Source organism: Perissodus microlepis, chromosome 14 (assembly GCF_051167445.1).
Source record: "Perissodus microlepis isolate ML-2025 ecotype Zambia chromosome 14, ASM5116744v1, whole genome shotgun sequence".
Classification (NCBI taxonomy): Eukaryota; Metazoa; Chordata; class Actinopteri; order Cichliformes; family Cichlidae; genus Perissodus; species Perissodus microlepis.
Window position 1 is genome coordinate 17,506,439 of NC_140474.1, and position 25,336 is coordinate 17,531,774.

The following is a 25,336-nucleotide window of genomic DNA, read 5'->3' on the forward strand; positions in this document are numbered from 1 at the left end:
CGAAGAAGACTCCTTTTTTCTTTAAGCCACAAAGATTTTAGTCATGCATTAAGAACTACAACTCTAGCGTCCACAAGGAAATGAATCCCTTTACCACAAGCGGCTAATTAGACTATTTTAATGTGCAGTGGCTCTATCGGAAGCAACACATTAGCACATAAATGAAGGTACTAATGAACAAACAGCTAAAGGAAGCCAGAGATAATAAATAACTTTTTATAATGAAAAGACAGCTACATGCCCTAATAGTGAGAGTAAATGTGTTGTGCTGAGATGGAAAGTGGAACATATTGCATTTTAAACATCAGTAAATTGTTATCAAATTAAAAGCTTTGACACTTTAGTATCGTTACTGTGCACAAATATAAAATGGTGCAAATGCCTGCTAGCTTCTGGGGTTGGTAACTGTATATATACATATATATGAATATATATATATGTATATGTATATGTAAAATGAAAAGTGGTTTTCTAAGGTGCTGTAGATAAATGTATAGATAGATAGTAGGGGTGCAACAATACTTGTGTATTGGTATTGAACCGTTCGATACAGTGCTTTCAGTTCGGTACGCATATGTATCGAACAATACAAAATTTTTCATTTATTTTATCAACTTTCCTTCTGACGATGCTGTCTGTGTTGAGAGCTCAGTGGATCTGCGTTCCACTACTCCACCTAGGCTGCACTGTCAAGCGCAGATCCACTGAGCGCAGCGCAAGCTAGCGAGACAGAAGTTAAGCTCGCTGCAACATGGCAAATTGAACCTCCCCCACCCTCATTCAGATCTGGCGTTTGGAACTATTTTGGTTTTCATGTGAAGCATGACCCTGATGGTAAGCGCGTCATGGACAAAAGTAAAACAGTATGTTGGATGTGCCACGCAATGCTCAATTACATTGGTGGGAACTAGTGCCTTAACGTGTTGACACCATTCAGCCCCAAGCACGGGGCGATCCGCGGTAACTCGTTAACGGAGATTTGCCGTGTTGTGGCGTTAATGTCATTTTAACGAGATTAACGCTGACAGCACTAGTGGGAACACAATGAATATGACTGCACATTTACGCCGACATCATCCTAGTGCAAAGACAAGTGGAAGCAGACAAAAACAACAAGCACGCATGCTACAAACTTTACCCGAGTCATTTAGACAGCCGTTAGCACATGATTCTCCTTATGGAGACCTGATATGTTTAATATGCTGCTGAGAATATAGCCCAGAAGAAGCGTATAGTATAGCTTTTATTTTGGAAAGAGCCATTTCTCTGTAATAAACTCTCTTTTCCAAAGATGAGTGATTTCTCCATCAGATAGATTAATTTTTTTTATTACTTTGTTTCAGCAACATTAAATTTAAAAACTGTACTTTTGAGTTAAAATATATATTTATAATTTTAATAAATGACAAATTAAAAAGGCATGAACATTTTTTGGTATCAAAAAAATATCGAACCGTGACACCAAAGTATCGAACCAAACCGAACCATGAATTTTGTGTATCGTTGCACCACTAATAGATAGATAGATAGATAGTTAGATAGATAAATTTATCTATATATATATATTTATCTAAACCACTTCATCATTTTTATTTTATCACAATAACAGCTCGCTGAAGTCCACAAAACTTCAGTTATGCATGACATATTATGATGCAATCAGGCTGCATGGAAACTACATAGAAAGGAGGTAACATTGTCATTTTTTTTCCTTTTTTGGACATACCAGTAACTCAGTATTGATAACCTTGAATTATTATTATTTAGTTAGTTATTTAGTAGAAATGCCTCTTGACCTCAAAAACACGACACTAGACAGAGAAAACCATGGTTCATGGACATGTCTGCTTCAATCACATTTAACGGTGAATCATACTTACTGTGAAATCATTGTCAGGAAATAGGAGCAGGTCTCTGAGAGGGTCTTCTTTACACTCATCCCCCAGTTCAGAGATGACGGTCTCGTAGTCAAGAGGATCGATTACTTTAGGCTTCTCCTGCTGCAAATGGAAAAAGAGAAATGAGTAATATTTCCTTGTGGTTAAATGTCAGATATCAGTTAGATAAAACACCACAGAGCACACCAAGGTGGCTATGAGGGTGTTATTGTGTTATTGTAGCATTTGTGTGTATCTTATTTCACACGTGTGTATTTCAGTGTGTGTGCAGTGCATATTGAAATCCATGTATACGTGTTCAGATATGTGTGTATGTATTCTGATCTGTGAGTGTGTACTGAGATCTGTGTGTGCATATTCAGGTGTGTGTGTAATCAGATTTGTGAAAGTGTAAATAAATGTGTAAACGTGCATTGATATTAATGGCTAAAAAAATGTTAAGGTTTTGCTGGATGCACTGAAAATATAGACAAGTCACGAGCTTTTCGACAATCATTTTTCGCTTATGGTAGAAAACTCTGACATCTATTGGCAGAAAGGAGCTCACTTAAAGGGCGAGCTTAAAAGACTCAGTGTGCAGGCATCACAACATTCTCTATATTATAATATTATTAATATATGATATTTGCAACCTACTTGGAGCAACAGCAAGAAATTTGCTTACAGTAATTCCCTCTAACTACAGTTACCAGACTTTTATACATATTCAGAGTCTAGAGACAGGCTGGGAAAAGTTCAGATGTACTTGATGTAAGAATGGCCAAACTACATGTTTTGTTATAAAAGGCTAAAAGAACGTGAAATGCAGAATTACTGTGTAAATGCCAAAAGTAAAGCGAAGTAGATAAGGAGGGGAGCCTATCTCAAACAGTCGTTTACCTCTGTCAGCAGTGGCAGATGAATTAAGTCAAATTAATAGTAAACCAAGATAAAACTCCATTACAAGTAAGAATGTGGCATTCAAAACCCTACTGAAGTATAACCATAAATACATTATCACCAAAGGTTCAAAGTAAACTGTATTAGTACTTTAACTCACAAGTACTACAGCAACCTGGTAGAGTTATTCTATATATTCTAACTGAATATGAAGTAAAAATATAACCATGGTTATTGTATATATTGGCTTCATCTTTAATATTATGTTCCAAATCTCTTCTCTTTGGGGAAAAAGATGGCTGTCAGGAGGGCATTCCAGCTGCATCTGTCATAATTAACAGTAACTTCATCAGTCAGTACCATCAAGTCAAAGATTCAGATGGAAATAATATTTCACAGTACATTCGAAGCCTTGTACTGCTTGGTGTCACCTTAATATTTATACAGGAGCTGCATATACTAGATATTCAACCCTGGGATCAAAATTTGTCCTCTTGCTGGGAGTAACTACAGCAGATTGTCCACATGCTCTTCAGAAAGAGAAATGGAAAAAAAAATGCAATGCAAACCTGTGAGACCTGTCTTATGTACTCAGGCATCACACTTAGTTCAACATTTAAAGGTGTTAGTCACACCAAACACAAAGAATGAGAAAGCGAGAAAAAGAAGACAGGAAGGATTCAAAGAAGGTAGTTAGAACACAAGAAAGGGCCTGAGCCCGTGAACCTGAGCTCAGAGTTAATGAACTCTTGACTTACAGACAATAGGAATAGGAGGTCTGTCTCTTTTCAAAGATTAGGCTCTTTTGGTTAAAAAGATTAAAATAGGTTTCATGGCCATGAATTTTTCATCCTCCACAATCATAACTGGTAAATGGACTGGTTCTTACATAGCACTTTTCTACTCTACCTGAGCACTCAAAGCACTTTCGACAACATGCCTCATTCAACCGTTCACACCTATTCATGCAAGCGCTTTTTTTCCTATTAAAGCTTTATACACGTTCACATTCTGATGAATGCATCGGAGAGCAACTTTGGGTTAGTATCTTGCCCAAGGATATTTGGCATGCAGACTGTGCATACTATTCTTTTGCTATTTAAGATTATTGTCACTCTGACGAACAAAGGTGTTACCACTCAGATGCTTTCTAGATGGTATTGCATGGTTGCTCAATAGCTGATGGTGCTTTTTTGCCTGCATAATCCCAAACCAAGACCGACACAACACTCACTGTTGTACCTCTCCTCTCTGACCTCCTCCTTACAAACTGCCGACAAGTTGAACCAAAAAATTCAATGGTGGATTCATCACTCAATCGGACCTTTTACCACTGATTTTGAGCCCAGTTCTTGTGTAATTCGGCATACCTCAGCCTTTTTCTCCATGTTTCCCTTCCTTAAGTATAGCTTCTTGAAAGCCACCCTTCCACTAAGACCATTTCTGATGAGGCTTTGGTGACAGTAAATAGATCAACTGAAGGCTCAGTTACATCTCTCAAGTCCATTGTCAGGTCTTTTCTGGATTTTTTTTCCTCTATCTAAAGAGAGGTGTTGAACTCCAGGCCTCGAGGGTCGGTGTCCTGCAGGTTACAGATAACACCCTGGGTCAACACACCTGAATCAAATGATTAGTTCATTACCAGGCCTCTGGAGAACTTCAAGACATGTTGAGGAGGTCATTTAGCCATTTAAATCAGCTGTGATGGATCAAGGACACATCTAAAACCTGCAGGACACCGGCCCTCAAGGCCTGTAGTTCGACACCTGTGATCTAACGGATGTGACTTTCAGATACTGTTCATCTAGTGCAAATAGTTTTTTAGGCCTGCACTTCTTTTGTTTTCCACTTGTCCAGTTTCCCCTAATTTTTTTAAGGACACACTGCACACCATGACGAGATATGTAAGGGCTTTGGCTTAGTATTTTTGCATCAACAAGGTGATTCCCAAAATTATATTTTATACCTGTCAACATCTGTCATTTTTGGCATTTTTAAGAGATTCAACTAAAGAAAACAAATTAGTTGTTTTCGTGACAGGCTGCTAGTCATAAAGTGCCTAAAGACTATTTAAAATTTGCTAAGTTGTCTGTTATGTGTAGGTGCAACACTGGTTTTGCTCAAGACCACCTTAAAAAAGTACAAGAAAGAAATAAGGGCTGACTCAAGACTTCTGCATCGCACTGTATATTTTTTCTGAACCAAAGAATCAACGTAAATTAAAGATAATTTTAATGTTCTACTTCATACTTTAGCTGACGGGGTCACAAGAGGCAAAAATGAAGCACGGTTGTGTAATTCATGAGCTACATGTTACAAGGTATAAACTTTACTATCGCCAGAGTCAACAACAGAGACATAGAAACCTACAAAATACAGAACATACAGACGCAAACAGTCAGAGTAAAATCGTTATAACAAACACACACTTAGAGCAGCCTACAAAGAGAAAAATAGCTATGTACATGACATTTCCTGCGTTGTGCCATGACATCATTAGGATCTAAAAGCGTTTTAGAGGAAGTAGTGTGTTGGTGAAGTGAGACGTTGACACACCCCACAGAACAATTCATAATAAATGTGAAGGCTAATTTTCAAGTACACTTAGATAAAAAAAAGAGCAAAACCAACCACAACAACAAAAAAAACCCCAGACTATTCAGAGAGATAAACTACGCCAGCAAATAAACGGCTGGAATTTTTTTGTAAACGAGAACTTAACAGATTATCACAGCGCCCCATACGAGACCATCTGCCCAACAGTCGACCACTGTCTAACTTTCTCTTTCTTTAAAGATATTTAGAACTATGTTAAAGCATGATGTAACTGGTCAGTGAGTCACATTAATAACATTTACACATGTTTTATGATGGAGTAAATCGCTTCTGTCATTTAGAGAATAGTAACGGCGCAGCAACAGCAGCAAAGTGAGAGCAGGAGAGGCTGTGGTCAGAAAGTCAGAGGAAGTAATGATCTCTGGTTTGATTCACATGCATAATGCAGACTGAGGCTTTCAACCAGCACAGTTACAGCGCCTTCACAGCTAGAACAGGCCTCTTGGCAGACTATCAACATGGAGCACATGTAGAAGGCAAAAGTGTAACTCTACAAAAGGTGATCCCTTGACTTGTGACATTCATTGATCTTATTACTCCTTTAACTACACCACAGTTTATAGTTTTAATATTCATTCTTGCAGAGTAGTAAAGATCACGCTGCTTTGTACCCTTCCTGAACTAAAGTTCTTTTGATTATCTAGATTTTCAGTTTCAGTTTCTTCTTGTTTCTCTATAGTCAAAGAACATTCTTAATAATAATTATAATGCAAAAATGCAAAGGTACACCTGTTAGCTTCTCAAACATGAGAATTTCCTTTTCTTCCCTGCTCTTGGTAAGCCACAAACTGAATATGTTTGCCACTGAAACTGTTAGTTGAAGAAGAATTTTGAGCCATTTGCGTCATTGAATTAAAAAATTCATTGGAAACAACTCAAAGTTTTGTAACATTTATGGGTGAACAAATTCAAAAAACATAAAACAGACTAACTAAAAATAGGAAAAAATAACCAGCTTAAGTTCTAATACCTGAAAACAACTCGGTAAACTGACCTTAATAACTGTTTTTAAAGAAAAATCCCCCAACAGCAGTTAATCAGAATGCAATATAAGTAAATAAATGAAAGAGAAACACAACAGGTAGGCGGTAGATTAAGCTTGACATTTTCATATCTATTACTCCATTTTGACGCATGTGACATCAGAGCTAATGTTTCAGGGAAAAGACTTTCCCCCCACCCCACCCCCAATAACCGATCACATCTATCAGATACTGTAATGTACCGTTAGTTCATCTAATTCATGCGTCTTTAAATTCGACACGTTCTCTTCTCACTGCCTTTTCCTGTCAGAGCCTGGCTCAAGCAAACAAATGATCAAAAACACCATAAATATTGCAGAATTACAGGCACCTAATAAGAAAACACACAGGACAGTGATCTATAATCAACATTAAAATATTTAAATACTGCACTTAAGACCACAACTGATGCTACTGTAAGTTACTGAACAGAAATTATTGACATTTTGTAAGAGTCCTTATAAACAATGTGAGGCACTAAGGCACTAAGGCAAGAACACAGAGACAGAGCGAAACAAATACATACAATGCTCAGCCGGTTGAAATCCGATCGCACTCTTTTACTCTTTATTTTCTTCCTGAAGGTGATTTTGCTCCTGAAGCTCATTGCCAGCAGAATTACGTCCAAAGTTTACGCTACCGAACAAAAAAAACCAAAAAACTAGACTAAATGTGAACTGTACAAACACACATTGCGGGCATGTGCTCTTTTAGAAGTGGAAGTATCACCCAGTAGGTTTATGAGTTTGTGTCAGCACACGTGGATGTAGAGGAAGTAGATGTTTGATGTCCAACACACACACACAACCACATGCACGCACATGCACAGAGTCAGAAAATCCCCAGCAACTAAGATATCCATCAGCCGGGCTGACCTGTTTTTAAACGTCACAATGAAACTTTCGATATTGTCGAAGACACCTCAGCAAAGATAAAGTAAAGGAATAGCTCAATGAAAACCACTGGGTTAACCTCCACGCTGGTAACTGTACAAACAGACACAACTGGGGAACTTCTTTCTGTTTTTTGTAACAATTAAACAATATAATGCACTCACATATAATCAAAGTCAAACTCTCGCCATCTTATCTACTTCTGTCCAGTTTTATCAGTTATACAACAGCTGCTCACACAAAAACTTGCAGATAGGAAAAAAGCATGCAAACCATTAACTTCCTGTTCTAAAGCTCGTCTGGATCCGTACATGAGACTGTCTGCAAACCAATACACACATACATATGTAAGGATATAGAAACATACTGAGGTAATCATTAAAAAAAAATCACACTGAAATGCATGACAGTTAATACATGAATGCACAGAAGCAATTCGTCTCCGTCTGCTTGTACACAGGCTAACGTGCACACCCACGCACACTGACTTCCCCAGTTCAAACCTCATAGGAGAACAGAGATCTTTAAAGAGGAAACAATTTTGATGATATATATAAACATATGTATCTGCTTAGGTGTTATACGGGATCTCACCGTCATGGTTTTGCAGGATTTTAACTGGATGCATGAAGGTGATTTGGGAAGTCCTCGAAGAGCAGACGACCATGAATAATATAGATGTAGTATCTATATTCACCACTGTTACAAATTCTGCATGTTTTAATATAGTAAATTAAAATTGGACGTGCTATTAGCGTTGCAAATTAAACACTATTGTGCGACAGTCTTGAGCCAACTCTCATTTCTTTGTTTTGTCTTGTCATTTTTAAAGTGGTCTTGAGCAAAGACTCTCCAGGCTTTCTGAAGGTTTTCACATTTTCACATTTTTTTCTTTGGACATTGTCTGCTTTTTTCATTCATTTTCAGCGAGTCACATTGAATCCAAATTTATTTATTTTTTGTTCAACTCATCATCAGTATAGCACAGTGAGTGCCTGCAGCCATCTGTACAACTCAGCTGAGTCTATGTCATAGTTTGGGGCAGCATTTTAGACAGTGCTGTTGGGGATCTTGTTAAAATGTTTAATTATGAAGGCAGAAAAGCAACATCAGATTTTGATCCACAATGCATTACTATCTGGAAAGTGTCTGGCAACACCTTAACTTTTCAGCATGACAATGATTCCAAACAAAAATGCCAATGCAATAAAATCCCTGGAAGGAAAACCACATGGTGGAAAACGATAAGTCATGGACTGGCCTCCCTAAAGCCCTCAAGCAGTGTGAATCAGTGTAGGATCAGCCAACATCCAAAGAAAAGCTTTGGAGAAAGCTGAAGAAATATTCCTGAAGACTATTTTAATAAACTACACAAAAGCTTGCCTAGGAGAGTTTAGGCTGTGTTGTCTTATATGCTGCATCCCAGGTATGTTTGCACCTGCCTCCTGTCTTCCTAGCAGAATGTAATTGAATGAGGGCTTAAGACTTTTGCACATAACTGTCCTTTCTCAGGGATATCTCTGAAAACTTGGGCACAAGTTGTATTTCCCTGAAAGCTTTCATTTCACTTATAAAATGCAATTTCTCTTGCACAGTATGCATTATTAATTGTCTAATTCAATTCCATTTTATTGATATAGCTCTAAATCACAACAACAGTTGCTCAAAGCAATTTATATTGTGAGGTAAAGACCTTGAAATAATAGAGAGAAACCCCAACAATCAAATGACCTCATTTAAGCAACTACCTGGCAACTGTGACAAGGCAAAACTTCCTTTTAACAGGAAGAAACCCCTGTCAGAATCACTCTCAGGGAGGGGCAGCCATCTGCCGTGACCAGTTGGGGTTGGGAGGTAGCCAATTAGATATCTGGGTGTTGCCAATTGGTGAACTGTCTACACTATGGTGGCTTCAGGATCACATCTTGTTTGATGTGCTTTTTCTGACCTCATCAGGCAGTGACCTCCAGTTTGCAGCAGGGTGGTATGCAACTGAGTCTGCAGCAGCTGGGATGAGAGTCAGCGCCTCCATGTCTGAGACCATGGTCCTCAGCTGGAAGAGGGTGGAATGCTCACCCCATCTCATGGATGAGTTGTTGCCTCAAGTGGAAGAGTTTAAGTATCTTGGGCCGCTGTTCATGAGTGAGGGGAAATCAGAGCAGAGATTGTCATGGCATCTGCAGTGATGTGGACACTGCACCGGTCTGTTGTAGTAAGGAGAGAGCTAAGCATAAAATCTACCTTCTTATCCTCACCTATGGCCACAAGATCTAGATAGTGACTAGGAGTGGGTAGCTGATTTTTCTTGATTAGCACGTATTGAGGTGAAGTGTGAAGACAGTTTCCCACATAATCAAGCTCGATGCCAGTCAGGTCACATACAAAAGTATGAAATGCAAAGGTCTCAAATGCAAAGACTTCTATTTTACTTTGAGCAAGTAATTTATTTTGCAGTCTTCAATGCAATTTATAAGATGTCTTTAAAAACTTATCCAGTTGCATGTTTAATTTCATGGTTTTGATGTTTTGTATTTGAAACACAGATTACACTCTTAGTGCTGCACTCCTTCCAGTCGGCAATGCCGACACAACTAAAAAGCAGCAGTTGCATCCTCCCCTTCTTTCACTCTTTTCCTTTCCCTTGTTCTACCCCAGCTCCCTTCCTTCCTCTATAGCTTCCTCAGCTCATCAAATAGCAGAAAACGACTTTATTTTACACTCTGTTTCTCCCCAGCTTGCTTCTTTCTTCTTTCTCAACCTATTCAACATAGATTTTAACAACTTTCCGTAAGTCCCACACTCCCTCTGTTTCTTCTTTTCCTCTTGGCAGGAGTGAGGAAGAGTGGGTGCTGATGTTGGTAAACTACAGCTGTATGGAGGATGCAAATAGATCACTAGACTCTATTGCTTTCATCAAGCATATCCATGAACATAGACGTCTAATTTAGTTAAAAGAGAAAAGAAGAAAATAAATATAAGATGACATATTATTAAGCCAGATAGCTAAATAAAAAAAAAAAAAAAAAAAAAAAAAAGGAAGATGAATTAGGTTTCCCCACTTTGCACACCATGTACACAAGCTGGTCTGTGTCATTTGTAGATTGCTAGACAGATTCAAGAGGATGTTATCTTGTAAAGGGAGAGATGTGAGAAAGTGTGACAAAAACAGAGAGGGAGAGGGAGTTTAGAAGAAGATAAATAGTGTGAGAGACTGATAGGGATTAAGAGAAAGAGGGGGACAGAGACAGCTGCTGAGACAGCACAGAGGAACAGAACCCAGACATAAGCCATCTGCTTTACATCATTATAGCAATACATGGTCTGGTAAGAGACACGGTGGAACTGATGGGGACACTTCTAAGAGAAGCCATTCATTTCACGAAAAACAACATTTCTACTTCTTTTGGGGCAAGTTGGCGTGTGGAGTTAGTGGTTCAATGAGCATCTTTCACGCCTCCTGCAAAATGCAAATCAAATGTTTTAAAATCTTTTTTTTAGCTTCTCCATTCAGCTGTGTGAGGACCATTTTGAAAACCACAAACAGCTCTGGTTTCACAGCAAATGGACACATATTTTCCAATTTGTTTTGTTAATCCCTGACACATTATTGAAAGTCACTCAAAGAAACTAGAGACTTCAGTATGAAGAGGACTGACAGTGGCTAAGGGGAAACTGCAGAATTTGCAGCCCGGCCTGACCACCACATGTGTGGCAGAGGAGACAACGTGTCATACTTTGATGGCGAGGTGGAGGGATAGAGGTTCTTCTAGATATTTATGACATATTTATAACAAATTTATGACATCGGTTTCATGGTCACAAAGGAGTTTTTCCAAAAATGTTGAGAAATGGCTTAAGAGCCAGTCAAAAACTGGAAACAGCATTAAAAAATGGCAAACTTTTCATAACCCTTAGAGTCAGTTTTACATTGGTCCAGATCACATTTTCTACAATAAGTGAATGTGAATACTGATTGTGCAATGTAATCGCTTCAGAATAATGGCCCTACACAGTGTACACCGGTGGTCTATAAACCTCAGTTTCACATTTGTCACAACCAAAACAGAATGAAGACTGAAGCAATTTGTTTGTTTTTATTTTTTATTGTTTTTAGGTGCATTGATGGATGCTTAAACAAGTAGATTTGTAAAATTATATGAACTAATAAAGCTAACTGGCAGAAACCTGAAGCAGAACAAACATTTTCAAACATTGGCCATTTTCCAGAGACCTCAGTGACCCGAAAGGGCTCAAAAGTGACAGTCGGTTGACTTATTTCTTTTTGATAAGTATGGGTGTCTATTGCCAATTGCTTTACAACCCCACACAACATTTAAAAACAAAATGTAAATGTAAAATGTAAATCAAAACAGAATGCATGATTTGTAAATCTCAGAAACCAATATTTTATTCACAGCAACTCGGTCTGAATTTGATGGAAGCAACAAATCTCAGTGGCAACTAAACGCTGGAAAAGTAAGTGGTACTAATAGGAAGGGACATTTTAAAACTTATCAAAATGATAAATGATAAGTATCTTAACATCTGCAGTACATAGTATCATCAACAGATTCAGAGAATCTGGAGAAATCTCTGTGCGCAAGGGACAAGAATTAAAATCAGTATTTGAGCCCCGTGATCTTCAGGTCCCAGGTGGCACTGCATTAAAAACAGTGCCACCTGCAAAGAAAATCACTGCATGGCCTCAGCAACACCTCCAGAAATCACTATCTGTATACACGGTTCACCATGCCACCCACAAATGTATTTTAAAGGAGCCATATATAGACATGATGCAGAAAAGCATCACGTCAACTGTAAGAAAGGCAAGGTTTTTTAATAGAAGAGTCCCGATTCTGCCCGCAGTACAAACCTTTCACTGATTAAAAACATTTGGCACATTATTAAGGACTAGTGAGCAGCCAAACCAGACGAGAGAAGGAATATATTCCTCTCCCAGATGTCCGGCAGCAGGTTTACAGACTGTTGTTCAAAGAAGAGGGGATGCTTTAACATTGTAAACATGGCCCTGTCCCAGCTTTTTGGAGATGTGTTGTGTTGAGATGTGAGATGTGTTGCTGCCATCAAATTTTCTCAGATTAAACATTTGATAAGTTTTCTATGTTCTATTGTGAATACAATATGGGTTTATGAGATTTGCAGACCACTGCAATCTGTTTTTATTTACATTTAGCACAGCATCCCAGCTTTTTTGGAAGTGGCATTGTATTTTTATTTAGGCTTCCAGCTGCACATTTTACAGCAAGATTTTGGCAAAGCTGCTGGCAATGATGAATGTCTCACTGTGACCTGGAAACACAACATGCTGGTGAAAAAGACTAGTTAATGCAGAGCGAGTGCACTAGTTTCAAGCACAACCTGGCCTGAATAGATCAGCTGATGCTCCTTTGCTCACAGGGATCTGCTGACTAAGATGATTTTGAAAAATAAACTATTGTGACTCTCGTTTACTACAGAGCCCAGAAAACAGGCACCAAAAGAGACGGGGTTTATGGAGTGGAGTGAGACGGGGGAAACGAAGAAACAGAAAGGGGGACTGTAAAGATCCCATTTCTGCCAAATGTCTAACATTTTTTCCACTGGGCTTACAGAAACTGGGATCACAATGGGAATTAAAAAAAATCTGGCCAAGACAAGCTGGTGCAGAGACCAAACAGATGGCTGACACGTAATGAAAACAGTCAGAAAGGAGAAACAAGTTATTTTTTTATTTCATTCATTCGGCAGTTCTCTTATCCAGTCATGGATTCTTTCATGCAGTCATTGATTCACTCAGTCAAACATCTCCCACCCAACATCTCAGTAATGGTTTTGTTTAAATAGCTATTTTTATCATCTCCTCTGTACACCATACGCAGAGAAAGCAGATTTTTTCCCACAGAAACTAGATTCCTTATGTCTGACCTTACCAACCCCCTCTCTAGTCTCCTCTTTCCATTTCCGTCCTTTAGGCTCTCAGCTGTGAGGGGAAACAGCCAGGCCCCAGTCATTGATCATATATCAAAAGCAGCAAGAGAGACAAAGGGTGTAAAAAACCAAGGCAATTAAAAAGAGGGAAAGTTTGGCAGGAGAAGTCCAAAAGTATGCAGAAGGTAATATTACAAAACAGAGAAACTCAAACAGGAATTTTACCTTAAGGTATTCATTAAATATGAAAATCTGTAAAAAAGATTTACTGTAATGAAGCACACAATTACACAACAGGAACATGCTGAAGTTCCCACAAACTGCCCACACGTGCATGCATGGAAACTTGAGGTGCACTTGTGCTGGTTACCATTACAACGATGGTCAGAGATGGCGTGGTAGTGGTATAACCTTCTAAGGTGGGCGTGGCAGCATCCAGTGACAGCTGGTCCTGTCGTGAACACATGTGACCGCAGTCGGCCCCGCCCACTGAGCGCAGGAGCAGTACCACACTGGCCGAGCAACCCATAATCCAAAGCTGGAGACTCCAAGTCCAGCCTGTCCTGATTCCGTCTGGCAGTGTGAGCGTCACCTGAACTGAGGCACAGCAGTTTGCCCTGAACAGCTCAGTTCAGCCCCTGGTCCAGCCAGTGCTGCTGTACGTGGTTCAAGCCCAATGCAGTAACTAAAGCTCCATCCTAAACTCCCTGTGCCCGTCCCAGCTTTCCTCTCCAATTTCACTTCTCCCAGTCCTGCTTTGCCAGTTTTGTTTTCGCTGAACTGCTCTGCTCCGGTGTCCTGCTCCTAATGCTGCTGAGCTAACACACTGGCAGCTTTACATGTCTCTCCCTCTCGCTTTCCCTCTTCTAATAGACACACACACACCGACTGCAGCTGTGCATGGTTCAGCCCAGCCGAGCTCATCGAACAAATCAGAGTCAGCAATAGGAGTCAGCTGACCAGAACCAGCTGCAATACACACAGACTCCTGCACACACATCTTTTTTTCTTGATTTTCATTCTGCTGCTATGTCCTTCCCCATTTGTCTCCCAATTACACCAGTCCTTTTCAAGTCAGAGCTCTACTGGCTCAGTTTGTGTTATTGCGGTTTATGAGCTAAGCCACAGTTATGCTATCCTACATTCTGGTTGATTAGGTAAAATAAACTGTTGCTTTTTTTTAAAAGAAAGAGCATAATGATTGTGATGTGTAAGCATTGGTTTTCTACAGTACATCCTGCATAATGCTCCAAATTGGAGGCTGGCAGAGAGTGAGGCTCAGTGGAGAGAGTTGTGGAGTTGTGAGAGAGGCTATTGAATGAAAAGTGGATGGAAAGTGGGAAGTGGGTGGCTTTACGGGCAAAGTCTGCAGAGGGCTGCAGAGAACAGATGAGAACTTCCAGTAACTTTAGCACATAGGTAGGTATTGGGACACCAAGCGAAGTATTCCACATAAAAAAATCTATTACATTACTTTTAGCTGTCTCTGAGTGCCAGTGACGATCACTTTTGCCATTTTTTTTCATGTCACCAAAACATCTGGTCTTGCTTTATTGTTCATGTTCCATTTTCACAGTGTTTGGCTTAACTGAAAGAAACAAAAAATGTGTATTCACAGAACGAAATGGTTTTCATATGTTTTACAGCAATTTGAAATTCTTATTATTATAAAATCTTCTTTGTTTTTCTTGCCAGTTGAACTTGCTGAACCAGAAGCAGACCAAAATATAGATTTTAGGAAACTATGCCTGTAACTATTGTCAGGCAAAGGTTGTTGAAGAGGAGTTTTGCAGCTTTTGTGTTTGGTTTACTGTACTCTGCCATTTTTGTCAGTTATTATCACTATAAAAGTTACATACATATTTTACTAAGGAAAAATGGAGCTGAGCTGGGTCAAAGTACCACTAGCTGAGAGGCTGAGATAGACAAGAATCAATCAAACAAAAAACAAAAAAATAAGGAACAGCACTGTTTTAGCAGATGAGAAACAAATCTACTGTGATGTCGCCCAATCGTTTGCAAAATCTTATCTTTATGATCGTTGCCCTATTTAGTTTTAGAAGAACGACATCATGAGACTCGCTGGATCTTTCTGAGAAACTGAGAAAACTGCATGCTCATAAGAAAGTGATATGTCAGTCACCAAAAATACAACCTAAAGCATGACCTCCATCACTGTCTAGTTTATGGCGACTGGGACCACAAGTTACACAATTAATATTCATGCGTGAAATTAATTATCATGCATAAAGTCTCCAGGATGTCACCTTCCGCCAACAGAAATTGGTAAGTGGCTGAGAAAATGGATGGATGGACAATTAACCATCCATTTTCTCTTAGACCCTGAACTAATGTTTGAGACCATTATCTCATTAGGAATGTATTTGCAGGGGTCAGTAAGCAAATGAACAGCAGGGTCGTTTTCTCATAGATTTCTATAAAACCAGACTTTTTTTTATAGACAGAAGAGTTGCCCTTGAATACACCTACAGTATTCACTTTTTAGACTATACAGTCCGCCTAAAGCACCTCCTATTCACTTCTAAATATAAAGCACTAAATAAATCATAATAGCAAATAGTTAGTGCTCATTAGGAGAGAAGGCAGATTTGAAAAAGTAATTTTCCATGATGGGCGGCACAGTGGATTAGTGGTTAGCAAAGTCTCCATGTTACACAGCTATTTTGCCTCAATGCAAGAAAGTTGCCGAGTTTGAATCCACGGTCTGCTGAGGCCCTTGCATGTTCTCCATCTTTCTGCGTGGGTTTTCTCTCTGTGCTTTGGCTTCCTCCCACAGTCCAAAAACAGGTATGGGGTTGCGTACATTAATTAGGCATTCTAATTCGATTTCCTGTCTTTCTTTATTAGCCCTGCAACAGAGTGGAGACCAGAGTATACTCTCTGAACAGGTTCTAGCCCTCCCTATGACCCTGAATTGGACAAATGGATGGATGGCTAGAATATTCCACTACAATATAACTAATCAGCTCAAAATGCTGCATATTTCAAGCACTGCAATAGGAAGAATAGCAACATGGGACATTATTTTACACATTCTATCTTTACTATATAATAATTGGGTGTGTGTATGTATAAGCCCATCAGGAGAATTATAACCAGGAGACACATAATCTACAGGTTCAGGCGTTTGCACACTCCTAGTTCCCTGCAGAGTGTAGGCGGTAACCATGGTGATGTTGTTAAGTCATGATTAAGGTCATTAATGACCGTGTCAGAGTGGCAGAAAAATCACACCCCCCACCCACATAAATGATAATTATTATAATGCTTTACCATAGCTAAATATAACACACAACGGACACCACAAAACACAAAACACAAAAACAGACGCATAGATTCTTGCATGTACGGAATTGCAATTCCTCTCCCACACAGTGTACAAATATTAACATGCCCCACTCAGTAAGAGATGACAGTGCATATGACCAGTACAATGTACTATGTGGAGAGAAACATTAACCGCACCCACCACCGCCGCCTCTCTGCTTCCAAGTCCCCTGCCTCTCACTGAAGGATATTCAGAGGAACATGCCTTATAGCAGCGCAGCTATTACACACAGAACCACAGAGATGAGCTTTGTTTGTATGCCAGGCCTCCACAATGGTCCTGTCATGAAAATATGCCCACACAGCCATGCCCTCTAGTTGACAGAAAAGTCTCCGTGTTACACAGCTATCTTGATCTTGTACTCTCATTTACTCCTTCCACACACTTTCAAACTGTTTCCAAATATTACACTGGCTTCTGTAAGTACAGTTCTACTAAAAGGAGCAATTGCATGCCTACATTAACAAGTACTTCAGAACTATCCTCTAAAGCAGCGGTCTCCAACCTTTTTTGCGCCACGGACCGGTTTATGCCCGACAATGTTTTCACGGACCGGCCTTTAAGGTGTCGCGGATAAATACAACAAAATAAAACTAGTACCGGTACTGAAAAAATAAGATTTATTCATAACACACGTGAAAAGACCCAGGAAAACCGAGTTAATCATAAAAACGATAACAAAATAACGCTGAAAACCGATAAAAACCCTGAAAACCATACATTTCACACCTGAGTCTCAACTCTTGCGGCCCGGTACCAAACGACTCACGGACCGGTACCGGTCCGAGGCCCGGGGGTTGGGGACCGCTGATCTAAAGAGTCTAAGTAGATGTTTTTGATATTTTTAAATAATGACATGTTATATTTACTGAAATTTCTTTGGATAACAAGGTGATTAAAAATATCAAAATGTTTAAAAACTTTTTTGTAATATTTATTTCCCACGATTTGACAAAACCTATGCTATAAGAAGCGTGTTGGTTTGAGACTATGATGTCTTTTATTATTTAATCTTGCACATCTGAACAGAGTCATGCTTTATCGGTGTTTCACTTCACTTTCTGTCTTAAAGGAGAAGGAGAGATGATTTAACTTGGAAATTAAATGCTATTTTTGACGGCGGCTTTAGGAGAAATAACAGAAGTTATACAGACACTATTTGGAGCACACATAAGCTAATCAGTAGCCAGTAATTTTTGGGGATTTCCAGGTAAAAACTTTTAACCTTTTATAACAAGTGGTATTGGAATGTTGTGGCTTTCTAACCTGCTCAATCAGAAATGGTGCCCGTCCATTTTTATCTTTGCGATATGTCTTTAAGTATGTCTGACTGTATGTGTGCTTACATATGCTTTTGTAGGGTTATTTGTGACTGGGGTTATGTTTTGTGCAAGTTTGAACTTTTATAATAGATGACATCACTGGGGTGTGCAGGGCAGTGTGCTGCCATTTTTCTGTGGAGTTAATGTTTTCCAGCTGTAGAGCCTCAGTCTCTATAACCCCTCTGCAGATTTGTTACTCTGCTAAACAACACTAGAAGTGACAAAGCAACAGTTTTGCAGGAGCTTTAATGACAGTGTGCATGCTGCAAACACACAGAGGTAAACTATTTTAGCAAAAGACAAACATAAGCCATTTTACAGACTTCAAATACCTCAGCCAACTAGGCCAAGTAGGAAACCACAGTCCATTAAAACTCCTGCACACTGCCTTGTAAGCAGTTAGCTCTGCTATAGTTAGGTTCCCTGTAGAGCTGGAGGCTGACTCATAGCAGCCGTGTTTGATGTGGTGCAGAACTCTAAAGAGTTTAGTTGGGAAAACACTAACCTGTTCCCATGGATACCACAACAGGAAGAATGCTGTCAATCAAAGGCACTTGGCTCTCAACAGACTATAGCTTTGCCACTGGCACTCATAGTGCAACTAGAGCAACACAGGGTTAACCTCATTGTTGCTTAAACTACCCTCCTCGTCTCACACAGCAAGCACATGTGCAGGGTTTCACTTGTGACATTCAAAGACGTGAGTAGCTGAAGTAGGACAGAGTCAGGAGAGGAATTCTTAAGGCTCCAAGCCCCCAGATAAATACGATGGGATCACTTTCTTAGGAGTTTGTTAGGGGGATAATTTAAGGAGCTTTTTTTTCTGCACACATATGTTTCTGCAACATTTGTTCAGGTGAGTTGTGGTAGTTCTTGAAAAGGAGCTTGCAGCAGAGAGGTGCTAAGGGGAGATAAAGCAAAGAAAATGTTTGCAGTTTCAGGTGTCGCTGTGTAGTACTTTTACTAAGCTAATCACATGATATCACTTGTGATAGTGCTTTTTCATCCTGATGTTCTGTTCTCAGTAAAACCTCAGAGCTCGAGTGTGTCACCGCAGCACACCATCACAACACAAACAGGAAGACACACGAGATCTAAAGTGAGACATTTTTTTTCAACTTTTTTCAACAGTGTTTTAGGCGCCTGCAGAAATGTACAGTTTATCCCCAGTTTGCAGCAGCTGTGGCCAAACAATACCTGAAAAGAATGCATTCTTAACAAAGCTGTAAGACCATCTCAATGATGTCGATTTCCTTTCCGCCACCTCGCCCTGTGCAATCTACAGGGTAAAGTGATTCATGTGATGAACATAGTGCCCTACTGCAAAACTGCAAAACTGCATCACAGCTCTCATTTGTGAATGTGCCTGTGCAGAATTATTGATCAAAGAGGAAGATACTGCGGACTCTTTCACAGATTCTGTCTGCCTCTGCACTGAGCTGGGTGAGGTTACAGGAAGCACTGACTTCAGAGCTACAACACACTGCCAATGCCATCTAGTGCTGATGACTCAATACAGCAGCCTGTGTGGCTGACGAGGAAATGCCTGTCCCCACACCCCCGTGCTGCTGTTGGTTGCCCTAGTCTATAAGAAATGACCTCCAGGAGGCGCTCTGTGCCAGAGCAACTATCTGGTCCTCTGGCAGCTGGTTTGTTTAGAAAAGGAAGCTATTAAAATGTCTTAAACTGAGAACTAAACTCCTGAGGCAGGAGGGATGTTTGGGGGAGGGGACAAAAGAGCAGATGAGATGGAGAATATGAAAGAGAGACGGCTAGTGAGGAGCAGCTGCCAGAAAATGAGCTGCATTGTTAAAAATGACAACTATTTTCTTAGTAGCCAATTATCTTACCCTGGGAAGAACGCTTCAACCCTTTGCATAGTATACATGTAGACATCTGCATATATAGGTGCGGCATTTGAACAGACCATCACCTTTACAACAGTGAATAATAAAAGAAATAGAACCTGACAGTGTGAAATTAGAGATAAGAACTCATCAGGGGTGTAATTATGTATAACATTATTAAGTGAAAGGGAAAGCTTAAAGCTGCCTGCAAAGATTGAACTTTTAAAATATACTTTCTGTTTATTGCATTGTTTATAGAGTTATATGAAATATAACAAGATGTCACTCACAAAAAAAAACTACCATCAAGTTATTAAACCACCAGATGCTGATATTCCTCTTCTTGTAATTAGTTCTTCATGTTAGTATCGACACTTGTGTTAGCTGTGCGAAATAATTCTCCCTTAAAGCTTCCACTTGCGATACTTGTAGCATCTTATTGTCTCCTTATCTACTCTGCAAATCTGTTTTTTTAGCTAGCGCTTATTGGAGCTAATGGTAATAAAACTAAAAAAGGTCAAAACAGCATACACCTGTCCTCCACCCTGCTTCATGCTCACATGCATGCGCTCATTCCCACATTTGGAAACATGCATCATAAGACGAATAAGAGACATATAATTAGGCAGTCATGCAGGCAGAGCATCCGACAGACACACAGCTATACTGTCACACAGCTTGTGTCTCATTAATTCAATCTCCCACGTGGCATCTCTCTCTACGTCTCCCCGCTGTTCTCTCCTTCCCCCCTTCCCTGTCTTGTCTGGCCACAGCAGTCAAGCGTGAACAGCTGAGGTCACCAGCTTCCTATGCGCTCAGCAATAAATATTTGGGATAATGCACATTGATCTGGATGAAGCAGGAAGGCTTTTTATACTTTCTTCTGCCCCCCCCACTCCCTATACTTTACAGTATGTTTCAATTCTGCTTTGTTAGTTCATGTTTATAAATGTAGATAGCAGAAGCTCATACAGCAAGCGAGGCTTAAGGTAATGTGACTTAAAAAAAAAAAAGACCAGCCCCTTTAAATTGTGCTTCTCCATCCAACAGAGAGAACATTAATCACGAACAGAGACGAGCCTTCGCTGCTGAGAGGGGAGGGTTTGCCAATATTAATCTGTTCATCAAAACTTGATATTACTGGAGAAAGTGCTACAGCAACATAATGAATTCCACTCTGCCACAGTAGTCATAGTTGTTCCTCTGTGATCCTATCTGGACCATTTACACAGCTGTTTGGCCTCTCCTATTTCCTGTCCAGGTGAGGGAATCTCCAACCAACGAGACACTTTAATCATTTCTTGAGGCTAGCCAAATCAAACCCTGAAGTACCCCCAAATCCGAACTCTACTCCCATTGCAGCCTGGCCCACTGACACTAGGAAACCGTAACTATTCCTTGAGCAATTACCCCTAATGATTTCTGTTTCCTGTAACTGTGGTAGCTTGAAAAATGTGTCCTTACTCTGAACTTGCCATATTCATCCTAAATCAGGCCCAAGCTAATATTTACTTTTACGCAGCCATGCCAGAGACACATACCAGCACAATGGATAGTGTGATAATAAGCTACTGGGGACATAGACAGAAAAATAATATCAGCTTCATTCTAGGCTAATCAGTGAAAAATCATCATAACACCTCATATCAACCCCCAGTCTAAATCTTCACTGTTCTAGAAAAGCCCATGTGATTGCCTGAATTGCAATAAATCATTCAGTAAGAACGCCTGCATATGACACCTACACAAAGCCTACATGTAACCTCTGTATAACCTCTAAACCAGTGCTAACAGTCTACCAGATGCCCACTCAGCTCTGCTCCCTTTCCCCGAGGTCCCAGTTTAGAATAAGGACGCAGCTGTTCTTAAGACTTTTCCTCGTGCTATCCTCCCTTACCTTTTCCTCTTTCCCTCTTCTCCCACCGCCTAAAAACTCAAAATACCTCTTCTGTCTCTCACTCTGCCCCAAGCTTTTCTTTTCCTATTTCTTTTGCAGATTCCCTCTTTGGCTGACATTTAAGCCACATAAAATTGATGTGTCTTGTATGCACAGAGAAAGATACAGAGTTAAGGCACAAACTATTAGGGAGTGCAAATGCACAGTAAGCCAGTAAATCCAAAACATAAAACGAAAAGCTAATATCAGCAATTACAAAAAACCAAAAAAAAACCCAAAACAAAACAAAAGACTGACTACTGAGACTTTGCAGACACATTACCTCTAACCACGTGACATTAACTTGTTGGTTATTTTGGACATATGAAAATCATGGTAATAATGAAGCATCAAGTGAATAAGGGTCTCCAGCAGTTGTCTGATAGCCACCAGTCCCTGAGTGGTTGCAAGTGGCTGCTGCAGGTTGATGGCAGTTGCTGGGAAAATGACTGCTGAAGTCCAAAACACACAGACCTAGGAGTCCAGATTCTACAACCCTGGGAGGTTTTTGGTGCATCTGATTTCACTCAGCAAGAGTCAGCAACTTCCAGGAACCGCTGCCAACCAGTCAGGTTTTCCCCTAGCAACCAGTGGCTGTATCACGATGGAACACTCTTGAACATGTGACGTCATCTGACAAACCACACTATACCATAACAAGCTATTTATTATTTTTCTTTCACTTCGATTACGGTACGGCCAGCTCACAAATATAGTTCAGTTTAAGAAGCAGAAATACCGACATGACGTAATGTAACCTTAACAAGGTTCATTTTTGAAAAAAAGAAACAAAATCTAGTGACAAAGATAACAATGGTAACGAGACAGTAAACCCTTTCAACCTTTTTAAAAACTCCCAACAAAAAATCCCAACAATTAAAAAAAAAATAAAAAAATCCAACCCAGTAGATGAATATCTCAATAGTGTATTCTGTAAACTCTAATCGGCTGTGGAAACTACAAGCCACCCTGTTTACAGTCTCTGTGCTAATTTAACTGGTTCATGGGAGTGAAAAATTCCTGCTACTTTCCAAAGTGTGAAGCAATTTATTTTAAAGATAAAACTTTGTTGGACTTTTTTTTAAATGATTGTCCATTTATTCACCAAAAAAAAGTAGCTTTATAACAGATTCCTAATTTGATTGAATACAGCTTAATGCTGCTTACAATCCATTATAAACTGGCATTAAAAACTCCATTTAAGTCAGTTTGTGTGTATGTGTGAATTTATGTTGGTATCTATTTTGCTGTCAAATGGTGTAAACAGTAAGGTGGGCACAACCAGAGTAAATAGGAAGAAAAAACACCTGAAAGATTCAAACATCTTGCAAAAACATGTTTGTTTGTTAGTTTACAGATTTTAAGGATGTCCTCTCCAGCTGGTGGCAGCTAAAATATTATTCCATCCTGCCAATTTGTTGCTTAATTAGATCACTCCTGGGGTGTCTCCATCTTACCCCCTCCAATCGTTGAAAAGAGTTAACGAGGAAAAGTCCAGATCACATATCAGCGCCTCAGAGTGCAAGTAAGTATGCAGATACAAGAGGGCGAAGGCAGCAGAACATGGGAGTCGAAGGGTAGCAGACGTTGCATATTCAGGCCTCCTACTCTGGAATGCAACATGAAGGAGAGAGACAACACTGCAATTCACTCACAGAGAGCTACTGAACTATTCTTAGAGCAGTATGTGAAGTGGACCCCCAACACCATCACCACCACACGACCCCCACCGTGAGGACTGTGACCAGACACTGGACAGACAGGAGCTGAGTGTCTTACTGAGGTGCAGGGCAGGATGGTGAGGCTAAACCAAGAGCTTTAGAAAAAGAGAGGATAAAAGTCGAGCTCCAGTGAGGCAAAGCCTGGTCGGCTAAGTCTAAATAGAGCAGTTCACTGGCTGTGAAGCCTTTCCAAAGAGCCTATTGTAAACGCACACTGGCACAATGCACGGAGCCCCGGGGACCTCTCTCGCTCTCTGTCACTCCTCCTCTCATGTGACCTCTCGCAAACACTGACATACAGGCAGGCACATACTTTCTCTCTGCCCACTTTTCCTACCTAGACTAAACAGACGTTTTTTTCTTCTAATACAATTCAAGAACTGACAGTCTGAAACTACAAGGCTACGTGTATGACATAAAAAAAGAAAAAGAATTTCCTGTGCTCACAGCCAGCAAACACTCACACTACTGACATCAATGTGCAGCGCATCATGCAGTTCAAACAGTGGGTGAATTCAGTAGAAGTCAGTGTCAGCAGTGACAGGCTCAGATATTTTCTCTTTGCTTTCATTCCTCTGTCCTTGCTGAATGAGTCATTGAGAATATCAGAGCTGACACACACCATGGCCTGGCAGTGCACGTTCCTACTGTCATTTGCCAAACGAGACTGAGTCGTCTCCAGCCATAGCCATCTCTCAGTCATAACAAATGTCAAAGAGCTATTCATCCCCTCTAATCCCTTATACATACAACATATACACTACTGTTCAAAAGTTTATAGTCAACTTCCCAGGTTGTTGAAAGAAAAGTACATTTGTAATCATTAATTTGAATTTTCGTATCATCCAGTGGTGCAGTACTTTAGCTGATGCAAGTTAATCACATTTCCTGTTATGATTTTGCTGATTAAAAAAGCTAAACAAATCAGCTAAGTATGTGTAGCATCGGCCTTTATAGCGTCAAACCGGGTAAAAAAAGGGGGTGACTTGTCTGTGGACAACTGAGCCAAATACATTATAGTCTAGTTTGAGAAACAGAAGCGGTACAGGTCCTCACCTGGAAACCTCATTGAATGGTATCCCGCCAAAACAGCAGCCTCAATATCAACAGTTAAGAAGCAACAGAAGGAAAATGGCCTTCTAAGAAGAGACGAAAAAGTCAAATCTGAGACTGGCCAATGGAAGAAAAAGATTAGGGCTGGTAACAAAATACAGTCAATGGACAAAGTAAGACTGAAAAATACATATATGCAGAGAAATTTAAATTTGAGGTTTCTGGATCAAAAAGGCAAACTTGCTGAAAATGATGCTGAATGAGTGCCTGAAGCTGTCTTTTAAGGATGGTGGTAAAGAGGGTGATTTTTGTACAGGATGAAAGGAATCTTGAACAAGCAAAGCTTCCGCTGCATTTTGCAAGGCAAAGCCATACCCTGTGGAAGCTGTTGAAACCACTTTCCTCCTAAAGCAGGACAACGACCCAAATCACAGCTCCAAAACTGAGCTTCTGATTATTTGGTATCTAGGAAGTGCCCATCAAACTAATCAGAAAAAAGCTGTGGGAGGTGCTTCAAGAAGTCTAGAATACCTCAAAAGTCACAGTCAGTCTTTAAGACTGTGATTGCTGCAAATTTACAAAGTTTGAGGGGAAAAATTCTTTTTCAAATATCATTGTTTGTAAACATGAAAATATTTACACACCCAACTATTCACTTTGAGCAAGCGTTTAGTGACAAGTGACAAAACATTATCTTAAACAGAAAGGCATGTCGGCAAGGAGGCTCAAAGAGGGCAACAATCTGCATTTACCTCTGATTCAACATAACAATTTTCAACCAAAGGGCAAAGTAATCCACAGAGACTTGGGGAAAGGAGTGAGGGCGTCAGGAATTTTAGACAATTAGGGAATTTAAGTGTATAAGAAAAGCC

General features: G+C 39.9%; 1 protein-coding gene across 6 annotated transcripts in view; it reads right to left on the bottom strand.

The window, feature by feature from the left end:
- Positions 1 to 25,336, bottom strand: part of dock10 (dedicator of cytokinesis 10) — a 65,130-nt gene that overhangs the window by 30,989 nt on the left and 8,805 nt on the right. The window contains exons 1-2 of one of the 6 annotated variants that reach the window (XM_084951942.1): positions 13,607 to 14,636; positions 1,881 to 2,000 (exon numbers count right to left, since the gene is read on the bottom strand). In XM_084951942.1, the coding sequence (XP_084808068.1) occupies positions 1,881 to 2,000; positions 13,607 to 13,765 (279 nt within the window). In that variant the 5' untranslated portion in view covers positions 13,766 to 14,636. Of the gene's footprint in view, positions 1 to 1,880; positions 2,001 to 6,941; positions 7,168 to 13,606; positions 14,637 to 25,336 lie in introns of those variants that run through there. The other 5 variants (XM_084951938.1, XM_084951943.1, XM_084951939.1 and 2 more) reach the window with 5 other exon arrangements.